At 42.4% G+C, this 20,288-nt stretch overlaps 1 protein-coding gene across 2 annotated transcripts; it reads left to right on the plus strand.

The window, feature by feature from the left end:
* The first annotated feature begins 106 nt into the window (after positions 1-106).
* LOC115137470 (zinc finger protein 329-like) lies at positions 107-19,565 on the plus strand. 2 transcript variants are annotated; one of them, XM_065024889.1, is made up of 7 exons: positions 107-857; positions 1,833-3,085; positions 3,491-3,621; positions 6,821-7,012; positions 17,620-17,781; positions 18,160-18,271; positions 18,413-19,565. In XM_065024889.1, the coding sequence occupies exons 2-7, from the start codon at positions 2,824-2,826 to the stop codon at positions 18,481-18,483; spliced, it is 930 nt and encodes a 309-aa protein (XP_064880961.1). In that variant the 5' UTR covers positions 107-857; positions 1,833-2,823; the 3' UTR covers positions 18,484-19,565. The 2 variants fall into 2 exon arrangements, with proteins under 2 accessions (XP_064880961.1, XP_064880960.1); XM_065024888.1 differs by lacking the exons at positions 17,620-17,781; positions 18,160-18,271; positions 18,413-19,565 and having other exon boundaries at positions 6,821-8,551.
* The last annotated feature ends 723 nt before the right edge of the window (positions 19,566-20,288 follow it).

The following is a 20,288-nucleotide window of genomic DNA, read 5'->3' on the forward strand; positions in this document are numbered from 1 at the left end:
AGCTTTATGCTTTTCCGTGCAATATTTGTTTGCAGTCTGTAGTCAATGAAGACCTGCTGATCTGGTGTTACTGGCGGAAGAGACTGGACCTATGAAGCAACTGGTCAGGACCATGGATCAGGAGATGTCGCTCTTCCTTCCCGAGTCAGAACAACGGTCCCAACCGCAAAGGACAGAGACTCCACCACAACATAGAACACAACCAGTGGACAGGTGGACTGAACAACCTCACTCCTGGTGGTCATCAGAGAGACTGGGGGGGGGGGGTCCAGTCAGGGATCCAGTATGCAGCCCAGACCCTTCTCCTCACAGTGTGAGTGCAGAGATGGAGCAGGGAATGGGGCTGATAGATAGACCCTCCTGTTCCTATGATACAAACACCACAGTATCCACGATGAGCAGAGCAGATCACCCTGGGATTCAGAGGGAGCACCCCCCTATCCACATCGACAGGACAGCAGTGGATAAGGTGGAAAGTTCCTCGGCATACACATCACAGACAAACTGAAATGGTACACCCATACAGACAGCGTGGTGAAGAAGGCGCAATAGCGCCTCTTCAACCTCAGGGGGCATAAGAAGTTTGGCTTGTCACCTAAAACCCTCACAAGCTTTTACAGATGCACAATTGAAAGCATTCTGTCGGGCTGTATCACCACCTGGTACGGCAACCGCACCGCCCACAACCGCAAGGCCCTCCAGAGGATGGTGTGGTCTGCACAACGCATCACCGGGGGCAAACTAACTGCCCTCCAGGACACCCACAGCACCCGGTGTTGCAGGAAGGCCAAAAAAGATGAAGGACAACAACCACTAGAGCTACTGCCTGTTCACCCCGCTACCATCCAGAAGGCGAGGTCAGTACAAGTGCATCAAAGTTGAGACCGAGAGACTGAAAAACAGCTTCTATCTCAAGGCCTTCAGACTGTTAAACAGCCATCACTGACACAGAGAGGGTTCTGTCTACATACAGACTAAATCATTGGCCAGTTTAATAAATGAATCACTAGACACTTTAATAATGATTACATATCTTGCATTACTCATCTCATATGTATATACTGTATTTTATACAATCTTTTACATCTTGCCTATGCCGCTTGTGGTGGTTAATTTCTGTATTATCAAATGAGAGACAAACTTATTACACAAGTCAGAGTTATACTTAAACTGAATCTTTAATAGTGAGAGCTCTGCAACAGCGATGGCTGGTCGACAAACCACCCTCAGATGATTTGTTGAGAGCCACGACACAAAGGCTTCTAAAATCTTTTATAGCAAATATCCACACCCTAGTCGACATGACAAACAACAGATGTGTGGAATGGGTCACAAGGTGAGACTTGATAAATGAGAAAGGAGTATCCCGCAGCCAGATAGCATTTGCTATGAAGACTGTTCTTATTGTTCAGTTTGGCCCCGATCTCTTTCCTGGTACTTCATAGCACAAAAACACCAACTCATTCTATTGGCATAAATCAATTGTTAATTCCAGATACTCCCATCTGAAGTAAAACCCCTTCTTGACCACACTCCTGGACAAGCTCACTGAGGGGAGTGAGCCTCTAGGTCATACACTATCCCAGGATAGGTGTAACATCAGAGATGACATACAATGGTTCCAGACACTACCCTACACATCTTGTCTCAAACCTTATCTCCCCCAAGGCCAAAGGAGGGAGTGACTGGCGCACAGACATTGTGGAGACAAGTCATTGGTTCCCCATTAATCACGCCATTCCTTCACATGGTTTGAAAAATAGGTAAAGACACATTCACATATAAAGACAATGGTCCCTCCTGTCCTCTTCTCTTTCTGATATTTTTCATAGCCCCGGGGACATGTGAAAGACGAGCCTGACTTCTCCCCTCTATGGGCCCCAGGTGACTGAGCCCCAACTGCCAACACCAGAGTCCAAAGGGTTGCATTCTAATAACTATCATATTAGCATATTATGCAGATAATACATCTTAATTATCTATGTTAAATAACTAACGCTCTTTCATTGCTCATCCATATATTTATATGTATATACTCTTATTCCATTCCTTACTTAGATTTGTGTGTATTAGGTAGTTGTGGAATTGTTAGACTACATGTTAGATATTGCTGCACTGTCGGAACTAGAAGCACAAGCATTTCGCTGCACTCGCAATTATATCTATGTGGCCGATTTGATTTGAGAAGGTATGCAGGGGATGTCTGGGAACTATTCTTTAGCAGAAATATTATAGTTATCATGTGAAGTGTCTTGGGATAAGAGGGTAATTAACCACATACCCCTCATGAATTAATACTTTTAACTTGTCATTTGAAACAGGCTTGTGTAAATACCTGTTTTTACAGCGACCGTAGGCCTAGGCTAGAACAAGGACTTGAATATTTACCTTACTGAGTAGATTGAATAAAGTAATTATTATTTTCAACTCTATTCTTGCTAACACATTGTTCGTTCTAAACAAGTATTCTCTGAACTTGAAAGATAGTGATCACGAACAGGAGATTTGATATGTAACGTAATAATCAGTACCGTATTTCAAAGAACAAGGCGCATACCTTTTTCAGTTTAATCACAGCCTTTGAGCTATGATGCCAACCAATAAGATTCTTTCTCTTCGGTGTAAGCGGAAGTGAACAGTTACCCAAAACAATTATCACGATAGCGTTTTTAGTATTGTTATTTAGACGTTTATTAACACCTTGGAACTCAAAATATGCCTAACTGCACAGAATTACATACTTACCTCAGGTAGTGTTTATTTCGCGTTGGAGACAGGACTCGGTTGCTAGATGTTCTAGGTAAGGCTAGCTAGCTGCTAACAATGGCTAACTGTATGGTTTTTCACACTCAAATAGCCTCCGTCATGGAGGTGCTAGCGAATGCCGCTGTGGCAGAGATCTGTAAACTCGTAGATGACGACTATGCAGTATTTCGTTTGGAAATTACTCAAAGCCAGAAAGAAAACAGGGCATTGCGGAGGAAACTACAGCTGCTGGAACTGAAGGTGTCACGGGAGCGCGCAGAGAGGACCATTCGTCCTAGAAGTGTCAAGATCCTCGACCGATACAGAGGAATGGCAAGAGGTACATTTAGCAGAAGGCCGAAGTTGCGCTGCATGTCGCCCCAATCCCCTCTGCGCATGTGTGACCTTAGATGTGTTAAACACGTACTGTAGTGTAGATGGTTAACCAGAATTGGATATTGGTAAGTTTTTTTAACAGTATGCAATAACTCCCCTTGGCTGTCTTGCGCAAAGACACTATCATATTATAGCCAGATTTTTGTTTACTGCACTTCGTAATATTTACCCAATGAAAACAATGTAATGCATGGAACATATTACACCAATCAATAAATAGTATATCAATGAGTTATAAGTGTTACCTTACATCCTTGCCAATTCTAGACATTATCAATGGTGTACAATATACTGTTGAGCATTGACAATACCTAACCTAACCACGTCTTTCCCCCAATCACTCTCTTAGGTGAAGGACATCTCACTCTAGGCCACAGGAGCATTGGGAAGCCAGCCGGACACAATACATGGCGAGATGGCCAACCAATCACTGCTGATGAGGGGAGTGGAACCTCAACCCAGCACGTTATCATGATTGAGGTTAGTGTAATAGTGTAAAAAAAAATGTTACTTTGTTAATCAAATGTGGCCCATTTATTTTAGAAAGGCTCATCTCAGCTATTCACTTACTTACATGTATCTGCCATAGAGGAGCTTGTGAGACTTCTCTGACACAGTGTTTTCGCTGCAGTCATTTATCTGTGGCGCTGCGCAACAGCAAAGAAATGTGGAACATGAAAAGAATATGTCTGCCTAGGCGCACTTTAAAGATTCTAGAACAGTACACATTTACTTTGCCTCTGCAAACAAAACGAGTAATGCATGACAACCCCATAGTAGAATAGTTTCTCTTTACCTAGTCGGCTTGTTGTTGTGTGTTCTATGCGAGAGAGATATTCCTCTTGAGGCGCATTCAAGTTATGAGTGCCATAGGGCGAAAAACATGAATTCTGATAGGCAGTCAATGCATAACAATTCTTGCAATTACTGGGAAAACAGCAGTTGTAATGTCCTTTGTTAAAAACAGAGATCCCAATTTTCCATTCCAACTTTATTTATTTCTCAACTCCTTAGCGAACTGCACAATTTTAAACCCATAGTTTTTAGCAGTGGCATGGTTAAGCACATTCCTGCTCCAATTCCCTGTGAGTGTATAGGGAGAGTGGGGCTAAATGTAACACGGATCAATTGTAGGGTAACTTGGGGTAAAACACAACCCTTCCTCAAAATATTTTTGGGGAATTACTTACATTTTTTTTTGATGAGACATAACATTTTTAGTTGAGCAAGAGTAGTGGCAACCAGGGAAAGTGTTGGGGGGGGATAGTGACATGAAATGGTTTCTGGGGGGGGGGGGGTTGTTATCATAAGAGGTAGGCCTATATTATATTTGCTGTGTTATTCATGTTTTATGGGACATAAAATTCAGCAATAGGATGCTAACTAGCTAAAATATTCCATATTTGGGATCTAGCTAATGATTAGCCCAATAGGGTAAATGCAGATGGAAACCCCATGCTTCAGCCTATTTATTTATAGCCACTATGCTGCATCAGTTGGGCTACAGGGGATAATGCTTATTGCTAATAGCACATTTGATAACATGGACCATGCATAGGTTATATTTATGGTCCAATATGTTAAAATAATATCTTGGTCAACCGAGAGTCATCCTGTTATTTCAACCAATCGATTGGTTGAAATGTTTAAACTTATTTTTCCATATATTTTTTAATAAAGCTTATCTAATGCTTTAAGCACATTGTTTGATTAAATAATTAAGACACACAAATTACTCAAGATCCTGATGATCACACTGTGCAAAAAAAAAAAAGACATGGAGTGCATGTGTGACTGGCTCCCTACTGCAGTGAAAAGGCACCAGAGGCACAGCATGTGTTTATTGCGCTGTCGCTGCTGATGCTGCAACCTCATTTCAGCCATTTAGTTTCTTACTTGTTTCTGACTGAAAAGTTATTTGAATGAAATCGCTAATTTGTTTAGGAAAAACATTCCCTATTCCCTCAACCCTTGCTCTCTTTACGTGAAACATGTAAGCATCACATGCAACCAATAGGGCCTGACGTATAGCCTATCATAATGATGTCAATAAATTGGTTATAACAAACTACGAACACAGTAACAAGTGACAGCAAAATGGATGCGGAGGATGTGAAAAATATGGGTGAATGTTTACTGGTTGTTCAGGAGGTAAAGGGGAAGTCAGATCTGTGGAAGACATTTGACTTAGTTGTGGAAGCTACTGGAGATCAATAAAAATTAGGGTCTAGGAGCAAGCACTGCGTGAGTTATATGTGCCAAACAGTTGCTGTTAGATTACAATATTATTATTTTTTCTGACCATTTGAACAGTGTAAACAACACTAAATAACAACACTAATGATTTATAAATCCTTTATTACAGCAGACTAAAAACAGTTGCATGCATTTGTGAATTGCAGTTTATTTTTTGTTTAGGCGAATTATTCAAAGCTGCCTTTGTTATTTAATTTAAAACTAAAATGCTTGATTGCATTCCAAAGCATGAATGTCTCGTATGCTGTGTGATGGCATGAACAAGGGACTCATTGATTGATAATACGGTAGCCTATATATTGAAATATACGGCTAAGTAAGTTACGTATTAAGACTAAAACAGGATGTGCTCTTAGGTCTGTAGCTGGTGGTTATACAAGGCTATACAAAGACGACTAATGATAATGACATTACGTATTATAAGGATGATCATAATAATAATTGTAATAACAATAAGAAGTTCAAGAAAGTGTAGGGTATAGGAGCGAGAGCTGCTTGCATATTATGTGTGACAAACAGGTGTTGTTAGATTACAATATTATTTTTCTGGCTGTTTGGAACAGTGTAAACAACACTAAATAAATAAGAAATACCAGTCTGTTGTAACAAAAAAACGTTTTTAAAGCCTTTATTACAGCATAGCAAAGATTAAAAACAGTTGAATCTGTGAAATTGCTTTATCCAACATGTTGGGGTTTCCTCTCTCCTCAACTTTCTTAGAAAATTAGGCTCAAGGCAAGGGCTGTTTCCTGATCTCTGCTGCTGCTGCCTCCGCCGCATGGGTTCTCAATCCCAATATGCTGGTCAACTTTGCTATTATGCACATAACAACATAGGGAAAGGCAGCCAATAGGGAAAGGCGCCAATTCTACGGCGCACTGAAGATTATATGGACAGCGACCGTATCCAACACGGGAGAAAGTGCATTTGTTGTAAAAATATTATTTGATTTATTAGTGTTGCACCATTTATTTTTACATAATATAGCCATATACAACTTCAATATCACATGTCTTAGAGTGATGGACTGTGCCATCCCCGTGGCCTCTGCAATGGATGAAACAGGCGCGAATCAAACAGGTGTCTTGTGCACCATGAAAAAAACGAAACATTTAGACTGCTCGACTAAAGAAATCTCGGTCGACCAACAGCCTATAGACCAGACGATTGATCAGTCGACTAAATGGGGTCAGCCCTAAAATAATTTAAACAAATAATTGTACAAATATGTTATTGGGGCCCATTTATGAAGGTATAAATTATATTTTAGATGGTGTCAGTATCATTTTATTTTCATTCATTTTGGATTATAATTCAACCTTTTCCCCCCCACTGCTACTAATTTTGCCAGAGGAAACACTGCTACGACATTGTTATCCAATTCTACTCCTGTACCCTTAATAAAGTCCTCTCTTCTTGTCAGTCTGCAGATGCAGAAGCTGCAGGTCCTGGAGGATTATCTCTGGTCAAGCAGGAGAGGACTGAAGGAGACGACCCACAACACAGCAGAAACATCCAGACTGGAGCAGCGGCTGGAGTGGCGCACCCTGTAGTCACTGAGGACCTATCCACCGCCGCCACGCCCCAGCCCAGGACCCGACACAGCATCGCGGAGGTCAGTGGAAAGCCGAACGGCGTCCTCAAGACAGAGACGGACACAGAGACTTTAACTCTCACAAAAAGGCTCTTACACACAGGATCTGACCACAGATCAGACACAGAGAGACTGGGGCTGGGGAGACTGGGCTGTCCTCCTGCTCCCGCCTCAGAGTATTTACTTTACGGTGACTTGAGGACAGTTCATTCCCATCTGGACTCAGGTGACACGTTAGAAGCTGGAAATGATCCGTCTTGTTCTTACACTACAGAGATGGAACCTGTAAACATGGCCTTGGGTTTAGAGACACAGACTGATCAGTCTAGAGAGGACTGGAACCGGTACAGTAGTAGTGTATACTCTGAAGGGTGCCTAGATAAGAAAGGGGAGGTTATAGTGGTAGATGAGGTGACTGTGAAAGTAGATGGTAATACTCCTCCCACATGGAATGCAGATAGTCACTTAGGAGATGGATACTCACAGGGCAGAGATTTCTTAGATTATAGGGAAAGTTTAGAGACAAATCCAAATGTTGCGACCCACTCCCCTTTACACACGCTCAGGGATCGCGACCCAGTGTTCACATCAATGGGGCCTTCCGATTCACATAGCCGCGTCCTTTTCGATCAGGTATTGAACTCAAACGAAAGGGCTAGAGCCCAGGTTCAGGAAAGGGGAGCAACATCAGGCGGTAGTAAAAAGAAACAGTTCCTCTGTATGTTCTGTAACAAAGGCTTCAGCTGCCCCCAGAAGGTGGAGATCCACCAGAGGGTCCACACAGGGGTGAAACCCTTCAGCTGTGCCCAGTGTCACATGCGCTTCGCAGAGGCTGGCACACTGAAGAGGCACCAGAGGGTCCACACAGGGGAGAAACCCTTCGTCTGCCACATGTGCCGGGCCAGTTTCTCCCACTCATTCAACCTGAAGAGACACCAGAGGGTCCACACAGGGGAGAATCATACAGCTGCCCCCAGTGTGAGAAGTTCTCCCACCAGCACCAGCTGAAGATGCACCTATAGGTCCACATGGGAGAGAGGCCTTTGCCTGTACGCACTGCGGGAAGAGGTTCTCAGAGAGGAGCGACCTCAGAATACACCAGCAGAAAAAACATTCCACTCTATAACATAGAAAGTCACCATTCGACTTCATTGTTTCTGACGTTTAGATCAAACCCTGCATTAAAGATACATTTTAATTGTTGTCAGCAGAAAAGATCCACAGATGCATTTGGATTAACGACAGTAACAGGTTTCAGTTTTGAATATATCTGAGTAGAATATTTCATCCAGGCATTGTGTGATATATATATATATATATATATATTTATAAGCCTAAAGAGTCTGTGACATATTGTGTTTGTACTGTGTAGACTATATGATGTTCACAAATGCCTATTTCATTACTTCCATTTAACTACTTAATCCCCCCCCAAGACAATTTTAATGAGTATATTAATGCAGTTTATTAAATTCATGCAGATTTTTAGTTGAGACATGACATGTACAGTTGAAGTCGAAGTTTACATACACCTTACACATTAAACTCAGTTGTCCACAATTCCTGACATTTAAACCAACTAAAAATTCCCTGTCTTAGGTCAGTTAAGATCATCACTTTATTTTAAGAATGTAAAATGTCAGAATTAGAGGTCGACCGATTAATCGGAATGGTCCATTAATTAGGGACGATTTCAAGTTTTCATAACAATCAGAATTCGGAATTTTTGGACACCGATTTGCCCATTTTTTTTTTTTTTTTTTTTTTTACACCTTTATTTAACTAGGCAAGTCGGTTAAGAACACATTCTTATTTTCAATGACGGCCTAGGAACTGTGGGTTAACTGCCTTGTTCAGGGGCAGAACGACAGATTTTTACCTTGTCAGCTCGGGGATACAATCTTGCAACCTTTACAATTAACTAGTCCAACGCTCTAACCACCTGCCTCTCGTTGCACTCCACGAGGAGACTGCCTGTTACGCGAATGCAGTAAGAAGCCAAGGTAAGTTGCTAGCTAGCATTAAACTTATATTATTTTAAAAAACAATCAATCAATCATAATCACTAGTTACCTACACATAGTTGATGATATTACAAGTTTATCTAGCGTGTCCTGCGTTGCATATAATCGATGCGGTGCGCATTCGCGAAAAGTACTGTCATTGCTCCTAGCCATAAACATCAATGCCTTTCTTAAAATCAATACTCAAGTATATATTTTTAAACCTGCATATTTAGTTAATATTGCCTGCTAACATGAATGTATTTAAACTAGGTAAATTGTGTCACCTCTCTTGCAACAGTCAGGGTATATGCAGCAGTTTGGGCCGCCTAGCTCATTGCAAACTGTGTGAAGACCATTTCTTCCTAACAAAGACAGCCAACTTTGCCAAATGGGGGATGATTTAACAAAAGCGCATTTTTGGAAAAAAGCACAATCGTTGCACGACTGTACCTAACCATAAACATCAATGCCTTTCTTAAAATCAATACACAGAAGTATATATTTTTAAACCTGCATATTTAGCTAAAATAAATCCAGGTTAGCAGGCAATTTTAACCAGGTGAAACTGTGTCACTTCTCTTGCGTTCATTGCACGCAGAGTCAGGGTATATGCAACAGTTTGGGCCGCCTGGCTCGTTGTGAACTAATTTGCCAGAATTTTACGTAATTATGACATAACATTGAAGGTTGTACAATGTAACAGCAATATTTAGACTTGGAGATGCCACCCGTTAGATAAAATACGGAACGGTTCCGTATTTCGCTGAAATAATAAACGTTTTGTTTTCGATATGATAGTTTCCGGATTCGACCATATTAATGACAAAAGGCTCGTATTTCTGTGTGTTATTATGTTATAATTAAGTCTATGATTTGATAGAGCAGTCTGACTGAGCGATGATAGGCAGCAGCAGGCTCGTAAACATTCATTCAAACAGCACTTTTGTGCGTTTTGCCAGCACAAAAAAAGAAAAACATATCTGGCTTTAGTGTGTAAGCCTAAGCTTTAATTGTATGTACACCAAACAGCCTATACACCAAGGGGCAGAAAAGGTTAAACCTGCAATGCGACCCAACCAAATTCACATAGGAAGAAGCGGTATGTTCTATTTGTGCTATTTCTATACTTCCCAGTTTCATTTTTGCGTCTTTTACTTTCATTTTTTTACACCAGCTTCAAAAAGCTGGAAATACAACATTTTTGGTTATGGAAAATGTATTTCTCAGCGGTTTAGATGGTGCAATGATTCTCTACACTATACTTGCTTGTTTTGTCACAAACTGAAATTAGGCAAACTATTACAATTTTAGCAACCAGGAAATGGCCGAGCGATTTATGCGTAGTTCATCTTTTAACGTTGACCCATGGAGGCTAAAAGCTGCGAAATGGATTGTTGAAAATTAAGAGGGAGAGCTTGAAAATGTAATGTTTGGGAAAGATTTGGTTTAGCAGTAAAAGAGGATGATAGCGGATGTTATGTTATGCGTGATGATTGTGAGGCGCTACACAAATGTGACAGTCAGAAGACTGGGACTTCAAATAGGCCTATGGCAGGTCAAGGGAACTATAGCTTGCTGTTCAGATGGGTTCAATGGAAACTGAAATCTGGACACTGACTGTAAACTCTCACATAGCCTTAATATTAACTCCTGCAGAATCAGTGACTTTGGGAAGTATTCAGACCCCTTGACTTTTTCCATGTTTTGGTACATTACAGCCTTATTCTAAAATTGATTACATTGTTTTTTCCCTCAATCTACACACAATACCCCATAATGACAAAAGAAACAGGTTTTTAGAAATGTTTTTTTTTTTTACCAAATACTGACCAAATACTTATTTTCCACCATAATTTGCAAATAAATTCATTTTAAAAATCCTACAATGTGATTTTATGGATTTGTTTTTCTCATTTTGTCTGTCATAGTTGAAGTGTACCTATGATGAAAATTACAGGCCTCTCATCTTTTTAAAGTGGGAAAACTTGCACAATTGGGGGCTGACTAAATACTTTGCCCCACTGTATATATTGTTATTTTTTTGCGGCTCTTTAATTACTTGTTACTTTTATCTCTTATTCTTATCTGTATTTTTTTAAACTGCACTGTTGGTTAGGGGCTCGTAAGTAAGCATTTCACCTGTTGTATTCGCCGCATGTGACTAATAAAATTTGATTTAATAGCAACGGGTCTGAATACTTACAGTACCAGTCAAAAGTTTGGATACACCTACTTATTCAAGGTTTTTATATATTTGTAATATTTTCTACATTATAGAATAATAGTGAAGAAATCAATACTATGAAATAACCCCCAAAAAGTGTTAAACAAATCAAAGTATATTTTAGATTCTTCAAAGTAGCCACCCGTTGCCTTGATGACAGCATTGCACACTCTTGGCATTCTCTCAACCAGCTTCATGAGGAATGCTTTTCCAACTGTCTTAAAGGAGTTCCCGCGTATGCTGAGCACTTGTTGGCTGCTTTTCCTTCACTCTGCGGTCCAACTCTTCCCAAACCATCTCAATTGGGTTGAGGTCAGGTGATTATGGAGGCCAGGTTATCTCATGCAGCATACCATCACTCTCCTTCTTGGTCAAATAGCCCTTACACAGCCTGGAGGTGTGTTTTGTGTCATTGTCCTGTTGAAAAACAAATGATAGTCCCACTAAGCGCAAACCAGATGGCATCCCATCTTGGCGCAAACCAGATGGGATGGCGTATCGCTGCAGCGCCGACTGTATACTTCCGGCGCCGACTGAGATGGCCGCCTCGCTTCGCGTTCCTAGGAAACTATGCAGTTTTTTGTTTTTTTTACGTGTTATTTCTTACATTAGTACCCCAGGTCATCTTAGGTTTCATTACATACAGTCGAGAAGAACTACTGAATATAAGATCAGCGTCAACTCACCATCAGTACGACCAAGAATATGTTTTCCGCGACGCGGATCCTGTGTTCTGCCTTACAAACAGGACAACGGAATGGATCGCATGCAGCGACCCAAGGAAAGGACTCCGAAAAAGAGGGAAACGAGGCGGTGTTCTGGTCAGACTCCGAAAAAGGGCACATCGCGCACCACTCCCCAGCATTCTTCTTGCCAATGTCCAGTCTCTTGACAACAAGGTTGACGAAATCCGAGCAAGGGTAGCATTCCAGAGGGACATCAGAGACTGCAACGTTCTCTGCTTCACGGAAACATGGCTTACTGGGAAGACGCTATCCGATGCGGTGCAGCCAACGGGTTTCTCCACGCATCGCGCCGACAGAAACAAACATATTTCTGGTAAGAAGAGTGGCGGGGGCGTATGCCTCATGACTAACGAGACATGGTGTGATGAAGGAAACATACAGGAACTGAAATCCTTCTGTTCACCTGATTTAGAATTCCTCACAATCAAATGTAGACCGCATTATCTTCCAAGAGAATTCTCTTCGATTATAATCACAGCCGTATATATCCCCCCCCAAGCAGACACATCGATGGCTCTGAACAAACTTTATTTAACTCTTTGCAAACTGGAAACTATTTATCCGGAGGCTGCATTCATTGTAGCTGGGGATTTTAACAAAGCTAATCTGAAAACAAGACTCCCTAAATTTTATCAGCATATCGATTGCGCAACCAGGGGTGGTAAAACCTTGGATCATTGTTACTCTAACTTCCGCGATGCATATAAGGCCCTGCCCCGCCCCCCTTTCGGAAAAGCTGACCACGACTCCATTTTGCTGATCCCTGCCTACAGGCAGAAACTAAAACAAGAGGCTCCCACGCTGAGGTCTGTCCAACGCTGGTCAGACCAAGCTGACTCCACACTCCAAGACTGCTTCCATCACGTGGACTGGGACATGTTTCGTATTGCGTCAGATGGAAATATTGACGAATACGCTGATTCGGTGTGCGAGTTCATTAGAACGTGCGTCGAAGATGTCGTTCCCATAGCAACGATAAAAACATTCCCAAACCAGAAACCGTGGATTGATGGCAGCATTCGCGTGAAACTGAAAGCGCGAACCACTGCTTTTAATCAGGGCAAGGTGTCTGGTAACATGTCCGAATATAAACAATGCAGCTATTCCCTCCGCAAGGCTATTAAACAAGCTAAGCGTCAGTACAGAGACAAAGTGGAATCTCAATTCAATGGCTCAGACACAAGAGGCATGTGGCAGGGTCTACAGTCAATCACGGACTACAAGAAGAAACCCAGCCCAGTCACGGACCAGGATGTCTTGCTCCCAGGCAGACTAAATAACTTTTTGCCCGCTTTGAGGACAATACAGTGCCACTGACACGGCCTGCAACGAAAACATGCGGTCTCTCCTTCACTGCAGCCGAGGTGAGTAAGACATTTAAACGTGTTAACCCTCGCAAGGCTGCAGGCCCAGACGGCATCCCCAGCCGCGCCCTCAGAGCATGCGCAGACCAGCTGGCCGGTGTGTTTACGGACATATTCAATCAATCCCTATACCAGTCTGCTGTTCCCACATGCTTCAAGAGGGCCAACATTGTTCCTGTTCCCAAGAAAGCTAAGGTAACTGAGCTAAACGACTACCGCCCCGTAGCACTCACTTCCATCATCATGAAGTGCTTTGAGAGACTAGTCAAGGACCATATCACCTCCACCCTACCTGACACCCTAGACCCACTCCAATTTGCTTACCGCCCAAATAGGTCCACAGACGATGCAATCTCAACCACACTGCACACTGCCCTAACCCACCTGGACAAGAGGAATACCTATGTGAGAATGCTGTTCATCGACTACAGCTCGGCATTTAACACCATAGTACCCTCCAAGCTCGTCATCAAGCTCGAGACCCTGGGTCTCGACCCCGCCCCTGTACAACTGGGTACTGGACTTCCTGACGGGCCGCCCCAGGTGGTGAGGGTAGGCAACAACATCTCCTCCCCGCTGATCCTCAACACTGGGGCCCCACAAGGGTGCGTTCTGAGCCCTCTCCTGTACTCCCTGTTCACCCACGACTGCGTGGCCACGCACGCTCCAACTCAATCATCAAGTTTGCGGACGACACAACAGTGGTAGGCTTGATTACCAACAACGACGAGACGGCCTACAGGGAGGAGGTGAGTGCCCTCGGAGTGTGGTGTCAGGAAAATAACCTCACACTCAACGTCAACAAAACTAAGGAGATGATTGTGGACTTCAGGAAACAGCAGAGGGAACACCCCTATCCACATCGATGGAACAGTAGTGGAGAGGGTAGCAAGTTTTAAGTTCCTCGGCATACACATCACAGACAAACTGAATTGGTCCACTCACACTGACAGCGTCGTGAAGAAGGCGCAGCAGCGCCTCTTCAACCTCAGGAGGCTGAAGAAATTCGGCTTGTCACCAAAAGCACTCACAAACTTCTACAGATGCACAATCGAGAGCATCCTGGCGGGCTGTATCACCGCCTGGTACGGCAACTGCTCCGCCCTCAACCGTAAGGCTCTCCAGAGGGTAGTGAGGTCTGCACAACGCATCACCGGGGGCAAACTACCTGCCCTCCAGGACACCTACACCACCCGATGTTACAGGAAGGCCATAAAGATCATCAAGGACATCAACCACCGAACCACTGCCTGTTCACCCCGCTATCATCCAGAAGGCGAGGTCAGTACAGGTGCATCAAAGCTGGGACCGAGAGACTGAAAAACAGCTTCTATCTCAAGGCCATCAGACTGTTAAACAGCCACCACTAACATTGAGTGGCTGCTGCCAACACACTGTCATTGACACTGACCCAACTCCAGCCACTTTAATAATGGGAATTGATGGGAAATGATGTAAATATATCACTAGCCACTTTAAACAATGCTACCTTATATAATGTTACTTACCCTACATTATTCATCTCATATGCATACGTATATACTGTACTCTAGATCATCGACTGCATCCTTATGTCACTAGCCACTTTAACTATGCCACTTTGTTTACTTTGTCTACATACTCATCTCATATGTATATACTGTACTCGATACCATCTACTGTATGCTGCTCTGTACCATCACTCATTCATATATCCTTATGTACATATTCCTTATCCCCTTACACTGTGTATAAGACAGTAGTTTTGGAATTGTTAGTTAGATTACTTGTTGGTTATCACTGCATTGTCGGAATTAGAAGCACAAGCATTTCGCTACACTCGCATTAACATCTGCTAACCATGTGTATGTGACAAATAAAATTTGATTTGATTTGGTAGCCATGCTGGTTAAGTGTGCCTTCAATCCTGAACAAATCACTGACAGTGTCACCAGCAAAGCACCATCACACCTCCTCCTCCAAGCTTCAAGCTGGGAACCACACATGCAGAGATAATCCGTTCGCCTACTCTGCGTCTCACAAAGACACGGCTGTTGGAACCAAAAAAGACTCTAATGGGTCAAAAAGGGTCTAATGTTCATTGCTCGTGTTTCTTGGCCCAAGCCCTTTTCTTCTTATTGGTGTCCTTTAGTAGTGGTTTCTTTGCAGCAATTCGACCATGAAGGCCTGATACACGCAGTCTCCTCTGAACAGTTGATGTTGAGATGTGTCTGTTACTTGAACTCTGTGAAGCATTTATTTGGGCTGCAATCTGAGGTGCAGTTACCTCTGGGTCTGCCTTTCCTGTGGCGGTCCTCATGAAAGCCAGTTTCTTCATAGCGCTTGATGGTTTTTGCGACTGCACTTGAAGAGACTTTCAAAGTTGTTGTAATTTCCAGATTGACTGACCTTAATGTTAAAGTAATAATGGACTGTCATTTATCTTTGCTTATTTGAGCTGTTCTTGCCATAACATGGACTTGTTTTTTTTTGACCAAATAGGGCTATCTTCTTTGTACCATGCATACCTTGTCACAACAACTGATTGGCTCAAACACATTAAGAAGGAAAGAAATTCCACAAATTAACTTAACAAGGCACACCTGTTAATTGAAATGCATTCCAGGTACCTCATGAAGCTGGTTGAGAGAATGCCAAGTGTGTGCAAAGCTGTCAAAGGCAAATGGTGGCTACACTGAAGACTCAAATATAAAATATATTTTAATTTATTTAACTATTTTTGGGTTACTACATGATTCCATGTGTTATTTCATAGTTTTTCACTTTTATTCTACAATGTAGAAAATAGTAAAAATAAAGAAAACCCTTGAATGAGTAGGTGTGTCCAAACCTTTGACTGGTACTGTATGTAAATAAGGTATCTGTTTTTAATTTTTAATACATTTGCGAAAATGTGTAAATAACTGTTTCCACTTTGTCATTATGGGGTATTGTGTGTAGATTCCTGAGGATTTTTATTTATTTGATCCATTTTTGAATAAGGCTGTAATGTAACAAAATGTGGAACAAGTCAAGAGGTCTGAATACTTTCCGAAGGCACTATAAGCATTTCTTACAATAAAATGACACCGCAAATGTAGGTAAAAAAAATATTAATAATTTGACTTCAGAACAGAGTTGAATAAATATTTATTTTAGCATCTTGAGGGAATGCGAATACGCAGTTCGATACTGTCTATAGAGGTGCAATCTTTTTCAGCATCATAAAAGCTGATAGTATTTCAACCACAAAATATGCATCCATGCCAAACTGAAATCTTATCAGAAACGTCATTGTCACAGCTTTCAATTTCCTTACAACCGGTCAAACTAATGTCATTTGAACATTTTGCTGAGAAATTCATTGCGTTTTCTACCCGGTCCCTGAAAGTCTTTGCTCTGTGAAAGAAACAGAGATGACAGAGAACATCACTGATGTCAACTAGATAGAATGAATGCTTCAATCGATTTATGACATTCTGGTGAACAATGTTTTTTTTTGTCTTCTACGGCAACATGTAATGACACAAGCAGCTTCTCTTCTATCTACACTGAAGAAAAATATAAATGCAACAAATAAAGTGTTGGTTTCATGAGCTGAAATAACAACTCCCAGAAATGTTCCATAAGCACAAAAATATTATTTATCTAATATGATTTATTTAGTGAGTTTGCACAATTGGCATACTGTTTGCAGGAATGTCCACCGGAGCTGTTGCCAGAGAATTTAATGTTAATTTCTCTACCGTTAGCCGCCTCCGTTTTAGAGAATTTGGCAGTAAGTCCAACCGGCCTCAGAACCGCAGACCACGGAGGGGGGGACACATTCTGATTGGCTGGGCCTGGCTCCCAAGTGGGTGGGCCTATGCCTTCCAAGGCCCATCCATGGCTGTGCCCCTGCCATCATGTAAAATCCATAGATTAGGGCCTAATTTATTTATTTCAATTGACTGATTTCCTTATATGAAATGTAACTCAGTAAAATCTTTGAAATTGCTGCATTTTGCATTTATATTTTTGTTCAGTATAATTATTGACAAGTTGACTAACACATAGCATATCAAAATGTTGGAAATTATAAGCAGAATCAGTCAAAAAAAAACAAGACACCCCCTGTCAAAAACATTTTTGCCGTCTCTGACTAGCCTATAGTGCATTTTCTATATTTACGGTTATGGTCGGGTACGGGGCCTCTGATTTTCACATTTCATATGGTCAGGCGGATGGGTTATCAGCAATTGCTTGCTGGTGCGGGTGAACAAACCCGCATACCACTGTCTGTGTAATTTGTACCACCTCCCTCTTCCAGGAGGAGGGTCGAGAGGTGCTGCTGGGGGAGGAGGAGAGGTGTGAGGAGGGTCTGGGGAACCCTGAGGAGACCATGGTCATGGAGGACAACCAGACTACACCTCCTCCTGCACCCAAAGAGGCACCAGCTGAGCAGCACAGGACCACACACAGTCTCACTGAGGTGAGCCCACTGTGAACTACTGTCTGAATGGTATTAGGTCGGGCCGCATCCACAAAGCCTCTGAGTAGGAGTACTGATCTAAGGTCAGTTTTGCCTTTTAGCTTATACTGAATAAGATTTCATGGAAAGATCCTAGATCAGCACTTCTACTCTGAGACTCTTTGTAGATATGGGTCCAGGTCTTGATTGATTTTGTCTTAAGTGTGGGACTGTGCCTTTGAATTATCAAACCATTAAAGATTGTCAAGTAATCAAATCAACTAATACGTTTGCATAGTATAACATTTGCTTGCATTGCCCAATCAAAAGATGCTCCATAGCAGGGTGCTCATATCAGATATCTTGATCCAACATCCTCTCACTCTGTATCTCTTACAGTCAGTAGACATGGAGGATGGGAAGCCTGATCTGCTGCTGGTCAAAGAGGAGACAATAGAAGATGGACCAGAGCGCATTGACCTGCTGAGTGGACTAAAGATGGGGGAGCAAGGTAAGAGAGAAATGAACTTGTGTTTACATACAAAAACACACATAATGTATGAACTTGACCAGATAATTGACTCAAAGAAATATCCACATGTAGAGTTCTCTGTCATGTTTGTAAAGTCTATTTTCTAACCTCTTCCTGCAGGTGGTTGGTTGGAGGCTAACGGGAGACTGGGCGACCATATTAGATTCCCAGACCCTGACTGGTGCGGCTAAGTGCCCAGGGGACGACATCACTGAGCAGGGCTGGACCAGAGGTGACATAGTGGAGGTCAGTGGATGGGACAGCATCCTGAACTCTGGGCTGGGGAACAACACTGTTAACCAGAAACACAAAACAAAAGACTGGCTAAGACCAGGGCGAGGCGTAGATTTGGTACGTGGGGACGGGGAGCTCCTCTCTTTGTTGCAACAACACAGAGAGAAGCTACCTCAGGATACACCAGCAGAAAATGATTAGTGTATGGTGATAAGTAGTAATACTACTACTAATAATAATAATACATGTATTTCTTTATTTTATATAGCGCTTTTCATACATAATCTCAGTCTCTTTTAAAAACTAAAACAAATTCAGGGAGCTGGCAGTTCATGGGAGACGGTCTTCCACAGCTAGATGATGATGCAGTTCAGTAAAGGTGTAGCTTGATTGGAGTCGGCGTTGATGGTACAGCCAGGGAGGGAGACACATCAGTCAGACAGGCCCAAAGCTTTATCAGACACATCTGTCTCTGCAGTACACACCTCCTCCTCCTCTGTAGGTAGGCTGGAACATCCACCACCTGGGTGATGCATCGGCAGCAATAAGTGCCTGAGAGACCACCACACACATCAGCAACAGTCTCCTACGAGGAGAGCCTCTGTCATTCCCTCATACCACAGTCCACATCTTTCCATGTAGTACTCGTTAGTTAGTGTGCAGTTAATTCTGTTGGTTTTGGATGTAGTAGGGAACTGGATGAGGTGAACTGAGGAAAGAATGAGTATGATGAGGCAGAGTAGATGATGTGTGATGGTGTCTGTAAAACTGCTTCACTGATGAAGAGTGACATAAGTCGACTCTTAAGGTTGATGCTGGAGATTTATAGTGAGATAAGGATAGTGCCTTAATTCGTGTTTAATTGTCATGTAGTAGTGAAGGTGTGTGTAACGTAATGTTGAACCTTTTCCAAAGTATTCTAAAATGTATGTTATCAAAGCAAGGGTGCCAGATTTACAGAAAATGTCATATTACCAGAGAGAAAAGTTATTCTACTTGTCACATGTATGGTTTTGTGCAATAAAAGTACTTTACTTCACGTTATGTGAGTGTATGACCATTTAGTTTAAATTAAATACTAACTTGACTCTGTGCTGACAATTCTTTTTATAATTGCTGTGACTTGAGTTTCCCTTTTCATCCGAACCAAAACATTATACTTAATTCTTGAATCAACACATATGGAAATATTTGACAATAAACTCAGATGGCTCCATATTGTTAGGCACTTGAATCACAGTGTTAGAGATGGGCTTAGGCCTCCTAAGTGGCGCAGCGGTCTAAGGCACTGCATCGCAGTGCTAGCTGTGCCACTAGAGATTCTGGGTTTGAGTCCAGGCTCTGTCACAGCCGGCCGCGACCAGGAGACCCATGGGGCGGCGCACAATTGGCCCAGCGTCGTCCTGGTTAGGGGAGGGTTTGGCCGGCAGTAATGTCGCGCACTAGCAACTCCTGTGGCGGGCCGGGCGCAGTGCACGCTGACACCGTCACCAGGTGTATGGTGTTTCCTCTGACACATTGGTGCGACTGACTTCCGGGTTAAGAGGGCATTGTGTCAAGAACTACTGCGGTTGGGTTGTGTTTTGGAAGACGCACGGCTCTCGGCCTTCGCCTCTCCCGAGCAGCAATGAGACAAGACTGTAACTACCAATTGGATACCACGGAAAAGGGGTAAAAGAAAACATTTTTTAAATATTTTTTTTTAAATGGGTTAACATTTTATAATATCATGTCAAGTTTCTGTGTGTACAGCAAAGAGTTT

The sequence above is a fragment of the Oncorhynchus nerka genome, linkage group LG11, assembly GCF_034236695.1.
Source record: "Oncorhynchus nerka isolate Pitt River linkage group LG11, Oner_Uvic_2.0, whole genome shotgun sequence".
Taxonomy (NCBI): domain Eukaryota; kingdom Metazoa; phylum Chordata; class Actinopteri; order Salmoniformes; family Salmonidae; genus Oncorhynchus; species Oncorhynchus nerka.